The following is a 14628-nucleotide window of genomic DNA, read 5'->3' as shown; positions in this document are numbered from 1 at the left end:
TTCAATTGTACAGCAAATTCACTCATATGTATATACATGTATGTATATGTTATACATATATATATTCTCTTTCAGATCCTTTTCCATTATAGGTTATTATAAGACATTGAGTGTAGTTCCTTATGCTGTACAGCAGGTTCTTGTTGCTTAACTATGAGAATTCTTTACAGCAAGTTGAACGTAAGTTGAGCTGAACTAGCATCATTCCCTGGGCTTCAATCGGTTGAACGCCGTGATTCTTTTTCAGGTCAGACTCTCTCTCACCATATACCACATGGCTGTCTACTATCTCGGACACAGACGCACTGCTGGCCGAGTGGGGCAGAGGTGGCGTTGTCACTGTTGATATGGGAGGCCGTGTCCGGCTTTGGGAAACCGGCCTTGAGCACCTGCAGCGGTCACTCATGGAATGGAGAAACATGATTGGAGAAGGTGACAGACACATGCAGGTACTGCTTGAATTGACCTTACCTCTTGAGGGGGCACGTTAAGTTATCAATTATTTGCAGATGCCACGGTCATAGAAGCTTCTGGCCCAGAGACTCAAATGTAGTTTGCTAAAACAGCTAAAATAATGTGGGGACTCAGGAAAAGACAAGTCTATCATTTGACATAGTGAAAAAGTAAAAATGTGCCTTTTCTGTCTGTCAGCGCTTAAATATATAGGTTCCTCACCTCATAACATGCAGATGTAATCATCAACTTTTATTTTTTAACCTTAAGCTTTAATCAGTTTCCAGCTCCACCTTTGTATCCGTTCTCAGTTCTGCCACGTCGTCAGCATCCCCCCATGCTACCAAGGAAACAGAAACCCCGAGCATCTAAACGCAGCGCATTATTGTAAGGCCAGAACCTTTAGACTGGAGAAGATAAGCAGAATTATGCATCCCATAGAGGTGTGTTTTTACCATCTCTCTTATTTCCAGAGAATGGAAGTTTAGCAGTCGTAATAAGTAGACCCAAACCTGCACTAGAAGGAAATATGGGAACAGGTCACCAAAGAGGGAGAAAACTCCACCCCTGCAGAAGTAACTCAGTCACTACCTAATCTGATTGCTGTCTGCAACTAATGTGAACAGTGTGGAAGGCTGTGTGCCCATAAATACTAAACCGTATTATGAAAGGATTTGTTTTATCTGTAATTTATTTATTTTAAAACTCCTTTGTTTATATTTCATTCTTATCCAGCAAAAAGAAAGGTAGGTTCCTGCCAACTGTGTTGCTCTGTAAAGAACCAGTTAGTGATACAGACGATAACAAGATAAGAGACTTTGACATCTGATTATTAATTGCTATTTTATGTGGTTATTTTTATCACTTCCCTTAGAGAAGAAACATACATATATTGTGTATGCATGAATGAGTAACACATCTTTTTAGCTTATAGGAGCATTTTGAAAATCATAAACAAATACAGGCCAGCAACCTCAAAGTCTTTTGAAAGGGTATGACTATATTAATTCAATTAAGCTGAAACAAATGCATTACTCTAAAATAAACATGTCATTAAGTGCAATGGATCTATCACAGTAACAGACTGGATGTTGGTTGCTATTCATAACAGTTATTAGAAAATTAATTAACTATGGTTCTGCTTATGTTATTATTCTAAAAATTAGTTTCTTCTTTGTCTGAATTAAGGTCCTTTTTTCATTACAGCAATTGATGAAAAGTAAAAGTCACTCAGTTGGGTCTGACTCTTTGCAAGCCCATGGACTACACAGTCCATGGAATTCTCCAGGCCAGAATATTGGAGCGGGTAGCTTTTCCCTTCTCCAGTGGATCTTCCAAACTCAGGGATCGAACCCAGGTCTCCCGCATTGCAGGCAGATTCTTTACCGGCTGAGCCACTAGGGAAGCCCTATTGTGTTTGAATGTCTTAGGTTATATTTCAATTTCTCATGTGTTGCAGAGATCAAAGGTCATGGTTTCCCCATGGCTAAGGTTTGTGGCCTAAATTAAGTTTCCTTCACAACAGAATTTTTAAAAGGAGTATCACTCATGATTTGGATAACTAGTCTTCACCACTACAAAAGTTAACCCCTGTGTGTGCTTTAACCTTGTAGCTCTCCTCTTCCCGGTGACTTCCTGAAGCTGCTGTGCACCTTTGTGTTCCCAGCTCTAGCATGATGATTGGTACATGATAGATAACATGCTTGTTTCTCCTCATACCCATGTACACGAAACTGAAGCTGTAACTCTCTCAATTTTTTGTTGGTCTTTATGTAACTGACTATTTATTGAGTGCATATATATAGTTTCTGGGCTTCCCTGGTGGCTCAAATGGTAAAGCATCTGCCTGCAATGCAGGAGAGACCTGGGTTCAATCCCTGGGTCGGGAAGATCCCCTGGAGAAGGAAATGGCAACCCACTCTAGTACTCTTGCCTGGAAAATTACTCAGACAGAGGAGCCTGGTAGGCTACAGTCCATGGGATTGCAAAGAGTCAGACACGACTGAGCAATTTCATGTATAGTTCCTAAGTTAGAAATGCACAGAAGTATAGCATATAATATCTCAAAAATAATCAAAATACTCTGCTATAGTATGTAGGGCAGTATCTGATCCTTCTACAGACTATACATTTTCTGGGAAATGTGTAACATTATGTCTCCAGTTTAAAGTTCAGCTATCATAGAAATAAGGTTTATTCAGTAATAAAGTTACATAATTTAGAATGGAATGATAGTTCCATTTGGAAAATGAGAGTAGATGTTATCCAGTGTTTTTCCATCTCCCGATATTCCGTGATACATTTTGTTGATACTGAAAATATATACTTTAGCAAAAATGTGTCTTTTACAGCTACCTTCTTAATAGATCCTTCAGCCTCTTGCTCATTGTGCTGCATGCTAAGTTGCCTCAGTCGTGTCTCTTTGCGACCCCATGGACTCTAGCCTGCGAGGATCATCTGTCCATGGGATTCTCCAGGCAAGAACACTGGAGCGGGTTGCCCTGCCCTCCTCCAGGGGATCTTCCTGACTCAGGGGATGGAACCTGCATCTCTTATGTCTTCTGCATTGGCAGGCGGGTTCTTTACCACTAGCACCGCCTGTTGCTCATTATGGACCCTTTATTGGACACAGATCTGCTCCTGATCTGCGTGCTTGGAAAATACCTTCCATAGAAGTACTGAGAAAAGAGAATTAGGTTCTAAGTAACATGCTTCTCATTTACTGACTGCCAGCAGCTTGCCTGTCAACAGCAGAGTAACCTGATCTCCATCTAGTGGCCAAATGGACTTACTTTCCATCACAGAAATTAAAAGGCCTGGTTTACACTCTAGGGGTTTGAAGAAGCTGCAGATCTGCTGGTAGGGGAGGTTTGTACATACCTGTTTTAGATAGTTCTCATTGGTCATAAGATGCTCCGTTAGGTCAACAGTGAAGGTCAGGCAGACAACCTGCCAGGCCATTCACCACTTATTGACCCCCATCTTTCCCTGATTCCTTTTCCTGGTGTCAAAAGAACTGTTTATCTTTTAGATCAACTCTGTCCATTGCATACTTTATTCCTACCCTTTATGACTTTGATACATTTCAGCCTTCTTGAGGTATTAGCTTTAAAGTCATTGTTGCTTTGAGTTTCAGTTTTTGTTTAATGCCTTCATTGATAGTTTTCTTGTGAGTATAGCTTGAAAGGAAGTATTTTTTGAGCTGAATACACCGTGTGTTCACTAATTTTACGCGCTTTGATAGTATGGTGTGTTTGTATTAGAGTAAACAACTGAAACAGCAAACTCCAAGTGTCCCCACGACTGTAGCTCGAGAGCCGCTACTAAGGACCCATACTCACTACTTTTAGACCCTGTTTTCAGAAGCGCAGGTTAGTTATGTGCAAAAGTTCTCGGACTGGGTTATAAAGTGTTCTCTATAAAGCATAGTTTCCATATTTTTATTTAGTTACATTCAGATCCTTCCAAGAAGGCTATTAAAACTATACCACAGTTTTCCTCAGAAAGCAAATAATCTTCTCTAAAAAAAAGCTCCTGGTGACTATTCTTGTGGGAGCAGGAAGGCTAAAAGATTACAACTTTCAAATGTTATTGTCTAGTTACAATGAACTATCCCAAGTGGCACAGTGGTAAAGATTCCACCTTTACCGCCAGGCGACACAGGTTCGATCCCCGGGTCAGGAAGATCCCCTGGAGAAGGAAATGGCAACCCACTCCAGTATTCTTGCCTGGGACATCCCATGGACAGAGGATCACACACTGAGCGTGCAAACACAAGCAAGCACAATAAACTAATCAGAAACGAATCCTTCATTCTTACTAGTAGAATATCTTTGAGGCCTTTGAATAATACTTCCTTAAGTATATACTTTAAAAATTGATAGACTCTTTGAAACAGTGTGGGATGGAACATATTGATCCTTATGCTTAAGAGAGTGTGTGGCACACGATAGATACAGTGATTATTTGAAAATAGTGGCACAGACAAAAATATATAGGAAGGATAACTAGTTAATATTAAGCACCTCTAACCTTTTAAAGAAGATATGCTTAGAGTATGAGTAAATGTCATTTTCTGTAACTAGGCCTGGGTTTTGCTTTAACTAAAAGTCCAACAGTTATGATTTTTTAGGATTTTGGTAAGAATGTTAAGGCCCACTTCCGGTTTTGGAAACCACAAGATTATTTAACAGGTACTCTATTAGCAAGTTTAGTTTTTCACTCTGCAAGCTACATTACCTCCAGCTCTTCTGTGGAAGTTTGCAATTCTTTGTTGTTTTTAAGCAGCATCGTCCACCCTTGACTTTGGTCACTAATTCTGAAAATAGTCTGATTCAATGGCTCACTGTTATAGAATGATACACATTTTATAGGACTGTTATACATACACGTATCTTTGGGAATCTTCCTTGGCCCAGAAAAGCAATACTTCTTAAATTTTTTTAAAATAATTCCTCACCGTATCTCCTAGTCATGGATCAGTAGAACTTGTTTTCATCAAGATGGTCTAACTCATTGACTATGTGGTAACAGTTGGGCAAGGCCTCTAAAGATATTTCCTTTGTTTATTGTTGTTAGAGAAATCCCAGCCATAGAAATTCATTTTGAATCTAGACTTTGAACAGAATTTCCGCTCACCTTAGAAAATGCAAGGCCCTCTGGGGAGAGTAGTACCCAGGAGAGGGCTGATAGGCCAGCTCTCTGGGCGATAGGGGGAGGGGAGCGCAGTTTATTGTTTTGTCAGTTTTCAGGGAGTAAATACTCCTCCAAGACTGATTTAAAGCTACCAATGGTTAACCATCTGCTCACAAAATCCATGACTATTTAGCAAGCATCTCTTGCAAACAAGTACAGTTTGGCTCCAGTATGCCCCTGGCTTAATCAAGCTTTTAACTAACTCCCCAAGGAGAATTATGACAGCTACCTAACCACAAGGTCCTTCAGAAATAAGACAATGGAAAGGCAGCTAAGAGAGAAAGGCAAAAGAAAAGGGGAAGAGGTACTACTGAGGAAACAGATAAGATAGAGTCAAGTCACCTCTGAAAGTGTTGAAGCCTGCACCTGTCCCAGCTGCAAACTGGCAATGGTCTTCTTGAACCGGGAATTCAGTTAGAGCAAAGAGTTGGAAAGAAGCCTATACTCAAATGGGATGATACTCATGGGTTCGTACATAAGGGGCTCCTTTCTTATAAACTTTCAGAAGGAACTTGCCAGTTGATTTTTACATTCCTCCAGTAGTGCTTCCATTGGATCATAAAGTTGTCAGTAACTGCTAAATGGAGCTAAAATTAAATCGGCAGTCAGCTTCCCAAGACAAGCAAATCAACAAGCTTATGAGTTTAGAGAGTCCATGAATTTTCATTAAATTTCTATGCATATCCAACAAAAAAGATAACTCTATAAATTATGAAAATCATCAATATTAGAGTTTTAAAGTAATATTAAAAGTAGAAACATTATTTAGCTTTTATATTTTAGAAAAGGCTTAACCTAAGGAAATTGCTTTTCAAATCACAGAAATATTTCAACTCCTTTCTCTCATAACCACTTTAATTTAAGATCCTTATTTTATATGGCGCTATATTTCCAGTGCGTACTGTCTGAGAATATAATCAGCAAGAATGGAAGTAATTTGGTCTTCCCAGGTGACTCGATGGTAAAGAATCCATCTGCTAATACAAGAGACTCAGGTTCAGTCCTTGGGTCATGAAGATCCTCTGCAGAAGGAAATCACAAGCCATTCCAGTATTCTTGCCTGGGAAATTCCATGGACAGAGGAGCCTGGTGGGCTATAGTCCAGGGGGTTGCAAAAGAGTCAGACATGACTCAGTGACTAAACAACAGCAGCAAAGAAGTGATCTTAGTAATGTTCATTTAAAATATAAGGAAAGGAAATCAGTTCTGTAATATATCAGTTAAAAGTTGAGGTATCAAATGCAATGAATATGTTGATGGTCAATGACTTAGAATTTTTGTGGTTCTGAGCTCATTTTATATATTTAGTTATGTGTAATCAACACATCACAATGACTAGAAATAAAACCTTGCTCTTATATAGAAAATTGTCATTTTATTCATAAGTGGTATAGCCTATTATTTAAGAGCCTAAAATTTTAAATGGTCAAACCCAGGTTCAAATCCATGTACCACTTTTTAAGTGATCTTCGGCAAATTACTTATCCTTTCTAATCCCCACTTTCCAGCCATAATATAAAGACAGTACCATTGTACCTTGCAAAGTTGTTGTAAGAATGAAATGCAATTTATACTTGATACAAAGTACTCAGTAAACAAATAAAAATTAGAAACTTAGAATATCAGTATTACTGGTCTACAGAATTCTTTAATGCTTCTCTGGAAACAAAGCCAAATTTAAAGGAAGCCGTGTTACCCAGACACCTAATATTATATCATGACCCAATGAATTACCTAATTCATCATCAATCTTAGTGTTAAAAGTGGGCTTTGTTTATAATCCTGTTTAGGAAAAGTTTTGTCAGGCCCAAAAAGGAAATAGAAAAAAAATGGCCTGCCTAAACTTGTCAGCTGCAAGAAAAGCAGGAAACCAGTATTAGGACAACTAGTGTTTCAGTCCAGTCACTCAGTCGTGTCCGACTCTTTGCGACCCCATGAATCGCAGCACGCCAGGCCTCCCTGTCCATCACCAACTCCCGGAGTTCACCCAGACTCACGTCCATCAAGTCGGTGATGCCATCCAGCCATCTCATCCTCTGTTGTCCCCTTCTCCTCCTGCCCCTAATCCCTCCCAGCATCAGAGTCTTTTCCAATGAGTCAACTCTTCACGTGAGGGTTTCAGCTTTAGCATAAGTCCTTCCATTGAACACCGGGGACTGATCTCCTTTAGAATGGACTGGTTGGATCTCCTTGCAGTCCAAGGGACTCTTTTTTCTCTAACACCACAGTTCAAAAGCAGCAATTCTTCAGCACTCATCTTTCTTCACAGTCCAACTCTCACATCCATACATGACCACTGGAAAAACCATAGCCTTGACTAGACAGACCTTTGTTGGCAAAGTAATATCTCTGCTTTTGAATATACTATCTAGGTTGGTCATAACTGTCTTCCAAGGAGTAAGCGTCTTAATTTCATGGCTGTAGTCACCATCTGCAGTGATTTTGGAGCCCACAAAAATAAAGTCTGACACTGTTTCCACTGTTTCCCCATCTATTTGCCATGAAGTGATGGAACCAGATGCCATGATCTTCGTTTTCTGAATGTTGAGCTTTAAGCCAACTTTTTCACTCTCCTCTTTAGTGTTTAGCCTTATTCAAAAGGCAAATTTGTCTCCTATTGAGGATAGTTTTTTTTTAGAAAAAATGTTTTATTGGAATATAGTTGATTTACAATGCTGTGTTAGTTTCAGGTCTGCAGCAAACCGAATCAGTTATATATATATTCACTCTTTTAGATTCTTTTCCCATGTAGGCCATTACGAGTATTGAGTAGAGCTCTCTGTGCTATACAATAGGTCCGTATTAGTTATATGTTTTATGTATAGCAATCTGTATATGTCAGTCCCAATCTCCTCTAATTTATCCAATTCCCTTTCCCCCTATAACCATAAGTTTGTTTTCTTTTTTTTTTTTTCTAATTTTATTTTATTTTTAAACTTTACATAATTGTATTAGTTTTGCCAAATATCAAAATGAATCCGCCACAGGTATACATGTGTCCCCCATCCCGAACCCTCCTCCCTCCTCCCTCCCCATACCATCCCTCTGGGCTGTCCCAGTGCACCAGCCCCAAACATCCAGCATTGTGCATCGAACCTGGACTGGCAACTCGTTTCCTACATGATATTTTACATGTTTCATTGCCATTCTCCCAAATCTTCCCACCCTCTCCCTCTCCCACAGAGTCCATAAGACTGTTCTATACATCAGTGTCTCTTTTGCTGTCTCGTACACCGGGTTACTGTTACCATCTTTCTAAATTCCATATATATGCGTTAGTATACTGTATTTATGTTTTTCCTTCTGGCTTACTTCACTCTGTATAATAGGCTCCAGTTTCATCCACCTCATTAGAACTGATTCAAATGTATTCTTTTTAATGGCTGAGTAATACTCCATTGTGTATATGTACCACAGCTTTCTTATCCATTCATCTGCTGATGGACATCTAGGTTGCTTCCATGTCTTGGCTATTATAAACAGTGCTGCGATGAACATTGGGGTACACGTGTCTCTTTCCCTTCTGGTTTCCTCAGTGTGTATGCCCAGCAGTGGGGTTGCTGGATCATAAGGCAGTTCTATTTCCAGTTTTTTAAGGAATCTCCACACTGTTCTCCATAGTGGCTGTACTAGTTTGCATTCCCACCAACAGTGTAAGAGGGTTCCCTTTTCTCCACACCCTCTCCAGCATTTATTATTTGTAGACTTTTGTTTTCTTTCTACATCTATGACTCTAGAGAAAAGCCTTTCTGATGCTGACCTTTGGAAATTTCTCCCTGCTAACCTTACAAGAAGACCCACTTGTTGGCAAGCCCTGATTTTATGCAAAAAAAAATTCAATTCACTTTTTAATACCTGATTCTTAACTATTAATGGATAGCCTCTTGTATAAAAGATGGAAGTCAAAACAAATGAACAGAGAAATAAAGCTTATACAGAAAGCAGAAAAACATTTCACAAAGTGAAAATTTATATTCTCAGAGATAAGACAAAATAAAATAAAAACTTGATGCTATTTTAAGATGGTAATCTTCAAAGAATAAGAAAGAGTTCTTGGAAATTAAAAGTGGTAGGAGAAGGCGATGGCACCCCACTCCAGTACTCTTGCCTAGGAAATCCTGGATGGAGGAGCCTGGTGAGCTGCAGTCCATGGGGTCGCTAAGAGTCAGACACGACTGAGTGACTTCACTTTCACGCATTGGAGAAGGAAATGGCAACCCATTCCAGTGTTCTTGCCTGGAGAATTCCAGGGACAGGGGAGCCTGGTGGGCTGCCGTCTATGGGGTCATGCAGAGTCGGACACGACTGAAGCGACTTAGCAGCAGCAGCAGAAATAAATTCAACAAAAGGATTGGACATTAGAGAACTCTCACAAATGATGAAGAAATTGAAAATAGAAGAGAGATGATAGATCTTATCAGACTAATACAAATTCCAGAAACAGAAAATGAAAGAGCAGGAAATTACCCAAAAAGTAATTTAAGAAAATTTCACTAAAGGACAGACATTCAATTTAATAAGTGGAAAACACATACACTCATGCATACACCCCAAAGCATATTCTCCTGAAACTTTAGAACCCTTTGAGTAAAGAGACAAAGCTGAAAACGTCTAAGCTGAGGGAAGTGGGAAACAGGTTATATAAAATTTACTATAAATCCTGATGGCATTAGGCTTCTCCACAGCAGCACTGGAAACTAAAGGGGAGATTATTTCCAACCTAGAATTTTATACCCAGCCAAGTTACTAATCAAATGTGAAGGTAGACTAACAACTTATTAAACATACAGTCTCAGAAAACTTTCATTCTTTATCCTGCATGATGTACTCTCAACAAGAGGAGGGAATAAATTAACAGAGAGGAGGAAAGGGTGGAGAGGTCTTAGCCAAGGAAGAGGCAAAGGTAATTCCCAGCATGACCATGAAAGGATGTTCTGGAATGACAGCTGTGCCTGAAGACACCACTGCAACTCAAAGTGGGAAAACAGGGTTCCAGAAAGAACAGATATTGTAAGGGGGGAAAAGGGAACTGGTAATGTTGAGAGAATTTAACAGTTCTGCTGGAGAATTTGGTGAACAGTTAGTGAAAGAGAAATAAAGATAAGAATTAGTAAAGAGTACATGTTAGTGGAGAAAATGAAAACTATATAGGATAATAGTATGTAATAGTGTATATACATTATTGTGTGTGTGTGTGCTCAGTCACTAAGTTGTACCCAACTCTTTGTGACCCCAAGGACTGTAGCCTGCCAGGCTCCTCTGTCCGTGGGATTTTCTAGGCAAGAATACTGGAGTGGGTTGCCATTTCCTCCTCCAGGGAATCTTCCCAACTCAGGGATCAAACTGGTGTCTCTTGGCATCTACATGCATAGGCAGATTCTTTACCACTTGAGCCACCTGGGAAATTCATATATACGTGTGTGTGTGTGTGTGTGTGTGTGTGTGTGTGTGTGTGTTATAGTGATCAAGACCATCCCCAAGAAAAAGAAAGGCAAAATGGTTGTCTGATGAGGCCTTACAAATAGGTGAGAAAAGAAGAGAAGTGAAAGACAAAGGAGAAAAGGAAAGATACAGGCATTTGAATGCAGAGTTCCAAAAAGTAGCAAGGAGAGATAAGAAAGCCTTCCTCAGTGATGGAAAACAATAGAATGGGAAAGACTAGAGATCTCAAGAAAATTAGAGATACCAAAGGAACATTTCATGCAAAGATGAGCACAATAAAGGACAGAAATAGTATGAACCTAACAGAAGCAGAAGATACTAATAGGTGGCAAGAATACTCAGAAGAACTATACAAAAAAGATCTTCATGACCCAGATAACCACAATGATGTGATCATTCACCTAGAGCCAGACATCCTGGAATGTGAAGTCAAGTGGGCCTTAGGAAGCATCACTTCAAACAATGCTAGTGGAGGTGATGGAATTCCAGTTGAGTTATTTCAAATCCTAAAAGATGATGCTGTTGAAAGTGCTGCATTCAATATCTGGAAAGCCAGCAAATCTGGAAAACTCAAAAATGGCCACAGGACTAGAGAAGGTCAGTTTTCATTCCAATCCCAAGAAAGGCAATGCCAAAGAATGTACAAACTACCGCACAACTGCACTCATCTCACACGCTAGCAAAGTAATGCTCAAAATTCTCCAAGCCAGGCTTCAATAGTACGTCATCCGTGAACTTCCAGATGTTCAAGCTGGATTTGGAAAAGGCAGAGGAGCCAGAGATCAAATTGCCAACATCCACTGGATCATTGAAAAAGCAAGAGAGTTCCGGAAAAACATCTGCTTTATTGACTATGCCAAAGCCTTTGACTGTGTGGATCACAACAAACTGTGGAAAATTCTTCAAGAGATGGGAATACCAGACCACCTGACCTTCCTCCTGAGAACTCTGTATACAGGTCAACAAGCAACAGTTAGAACTGGACATGGAACAACAGACTGGTTCCAGATCAGAAAAGGAGTACGTCAAGGCTGTATATTGTCACCCTGCTTACTTAACTTACATGCAGAATACATCATGTGAAACGCTGGGCTGGATGAAGCACAAGCTGGAATCAGGATTGCCGGGAGAAATATCAATAACAATCAAATATGCAGATGATACCACCCTTATGGCAGAAAGTGAAGGACTAAAGAGCCTCTTCATGAAAGTGAAAGAGGAGAGTGAAAATGTTGGCTTAAAACTTAACATTCAGAAAACTAACGTCATGGCATCCAGTCCTATCACGTCATGGCAAATCAATGGGGAAGCAATGGAAACAGTGGCAGACTTTATTTTTTAGGCTCCAGAATCACTGCAGATGGTGACTGCAGCCATGAAATTAAAAGACGCTCCTTGGAAGAAAAGCTATGACCAACCTAGACAGCATATTCAAAAGCAGAGACATTACTTTGCCAACAAACGTCCATCTAGTCAAAGCTATGGTTTTTCCAGTCGTCATGTATGGATATGACTATTGGACTATAAAGAAAGCTGAATGCCGAAGAATTGATGCTTTTGAGCTGTGGTGTTGGAGAAGACTCTTGAGAGTCCCTTGGACTGCAAGGAGATCCAAGCAGTCCATCCTAAAGGAAGTCAGTCCTGAATATTCCTTGGAAGGACTGATGCTAAAGCTGAAACTCCAATACTTTGGCCACTTGATGTGAAGAACTGACTGACTGGGAAAGACCCTGATGCTGGGAAAGATTGAAGACAGGAGGAGAACGGGACGACAGAGGATGAGATGGTTGGATGGCATCACCAACTCGACAGACATGAGTTTGAATAAACTCCAGGAGTTGGTGATGGACAGGGAGGCCTGGCATGCTGTGGTCTATGGGGTCACAAATAGTTGGACACAACTGAGTTACTGAACTGACTGAACTGTGTGTGTGTGTATGTGTGTGTGTGTTATAATATGTGTGTGTGTATTATTATAATTAGAAATATATTAATAACTTACATCCTGCATATAGTAATGTATTACTGTACATATATAGTAATAATAAAGTGTACAGTAAGAGCATAAAGAATTTTATTTAACCAATATTTGTTAGGAGAATAAGGGGAGGGAACATGAGATGTATGTTCTAGGTAAGATAGGTGAAATAATCCTCACCTTTCGTCATAGGAAGTAAACAGATAATGTCTGCAATTTTAAAGAGAATGTAAAAGGATTATTTAAAATATAAAGGTTAGTAGTATGAGACGTGGTGAGCAGAGTTGAAGTGGCTGGCTACCTGTGGGGAGTGAGAATTGGGGGCAAAGATGGTAGAGGTCAAAATCAGAGGTTGCTGATTTTGTTATACATCTTGTAGTGCTATCTGGCTTATTAAACTGTTCATATTTATTATTTTGATAAAAATTTAAGATTGGTTTAGGACATTAACAAGTAGGAATTTACCAAGTAAATAAGAGGAATAAGAGCAGCCATGAAACAGAGATTTAATTTAACTCATCTGTGTATCCTAGACACTTCTTGAAATATGTATTTTTTAATAAAACTGAGTAAACTGGTAAATTTTCCTTATTTCCCATCAAAATGACTCAAGAGGAGTACTAGGTCTGAATAAGACGGAGTAAGCCCATGCTTACCCTGTCTCTCACTGAATTTAACAATAAAATATGGACAAATATGAGCAGCTACTCGAGGTCTCTGAAAAGGAAGTGATAGCAGATGGATTGTGTAAGACCAGGGTTTGAACTGCCATTGAATTGGCTGTGTTTCCCCTTTCCCCCCCAGAATCTCCTGGGCCTGACTCAACGCCATCTGAAAATGGAAGTGGGTACTCTCAGCAAACTATTCATAGAAACGGAAGAGAACTTCCTCAGCCTGAGAAAAGGCATCTGTAGCCTGACAGCTGGCACCATACTTCATGGTGAAAGGCTGAGTGCTTTCCCTCTAAGACTGGGACTAAGACAGGGACGACCACAGCCGTGCACCCGTCACTCCTGTTCAGCATCAGACTGGAAGTCCTAGCCAGTGCAACAGCGAGAAAAATGAGAGGACGTATTCAGATTGGAAAGGATGACATAAAACGGTCACTATCTGTAGATAATATAATTACCTATCTAGAAAATCCCACAGAATCTACCAAAAAAAAAACCCCCAAACAACACCCAAAATAAACTGTTTCAACTAAGTGAGTTTAGCAAGGTCAAAAATTAATCATTTTTATATCCTAGCAATTAATAACTAAAAACCAAAATTTTTAAATATATATACCATCTACGCAAAAAACCTCCACCTAAAAATGAAATACTTAGGTGTTTGTCTCTGTATAACCCCATCAGATCATATTGGTTCCCATGGAAGTCAGTATTTCTGAGGAACCAAGCAATATTATACAGCTCTGAGACCAGGATCTTTGGGGAGGCTCTTTTTTTAAGTTTTTTTTTTTCTTTTATGTAGACCATTTTTAAAGTCTTTATTGAATTTATTACAATATTTTTTCTGTTTCCTGTTTTGGTTTTTTGGCCCTGAGGCGTGTGGGATCTTATCTCCCTGACCAGGGATCAAACCCACACCCCTGCATTGGAAGTGAAGTGAAAGTTGCTGTCGTGTCCGACTCTTTGTGACCCCATGGGCTGTACAGTCCATGGGATTCTCCAGGCCAGAATACTGGAGAGGGTGCCTTTCCCTTCTCCAGGGGATATTCCTGACCCAGGGATCAAACCGGGGTCTCCGGCATTGCAGGCAGATTCTTTACCAGCAAAGACACAAGGGAAGCCCTGCCTTGGAAGGGGGAGTCTTAACCACTGATCACCAGGAAAGTCGCTGTTGCTTCATATTTATGATAGAAAACAGAATTCTTAGTGATCCTTACACCATTTCTTAAATCCATGACACTCTTTCGATAAAGAAATAAAGTAGGTTAAAATGTTGGAAAATTTCCATGTTGTTCAAGTGAACAGGACAGAGGGATCTAAACTTGGTTTCCAAAAGGGCAAGCCTGCTGGTGGGAGAGGGGTAAAGATAGTCACAGCTGCTTGATTCAG

At 39.8% G+C, this 14628-nt stretch overlaps 1 protein-coding gene across 4 annotated transcripts in view; it reads left to right on the top strand.

Annotated features, from left to right (window-relative positions):
- Positions 1-14628, top strand: part of VWA8 (von Willebrand factor A domain containing 8) — a 401096-nt gene that overhangs the window by 276567 nt on the left and 109901 nt on the right. For 3 of the 4 annotated variants that reach the window (XM_027557142.1, XM_027557141.1, XM_027557144.1), the window contains exon 37: positions 248-449. In XM_027557142.1, coding sequence (XP_027412943.1) covers positions 248-449 — 202 coding nt within the window. Of the gene's footprint in view, positions 1-247; positions 450-13372; positions 13849-14628 lie in introns of those variants that run through there. The other variant, XM_027557143.1, reaches the window with a different exon arrangement.

The sequence above is a fragment of the Bos indicus x Bos taurus genome, chromosome 12, assembly GCF_003369695.1.
Source record: "Bos indicus x Bos taurus breed Angus x Brahman F1 hybrid chromosome 12, Bos_hybrid_MaternalHap_v2.0, whole genome shotgun sequence".
In the NCBI taxonomy this organism is placed as follows: Eukaryota; Metazoa; Chordata; class Mammalia; order Artiodactyla; family Bovidae; genus Bos; species Bos indicus x Bos taurus.
The sequence above is the reverse complement of the archived record's forward strand: the minus strand, read 5'-3'. Positions and strand labels throughout refer to the sequence as shown.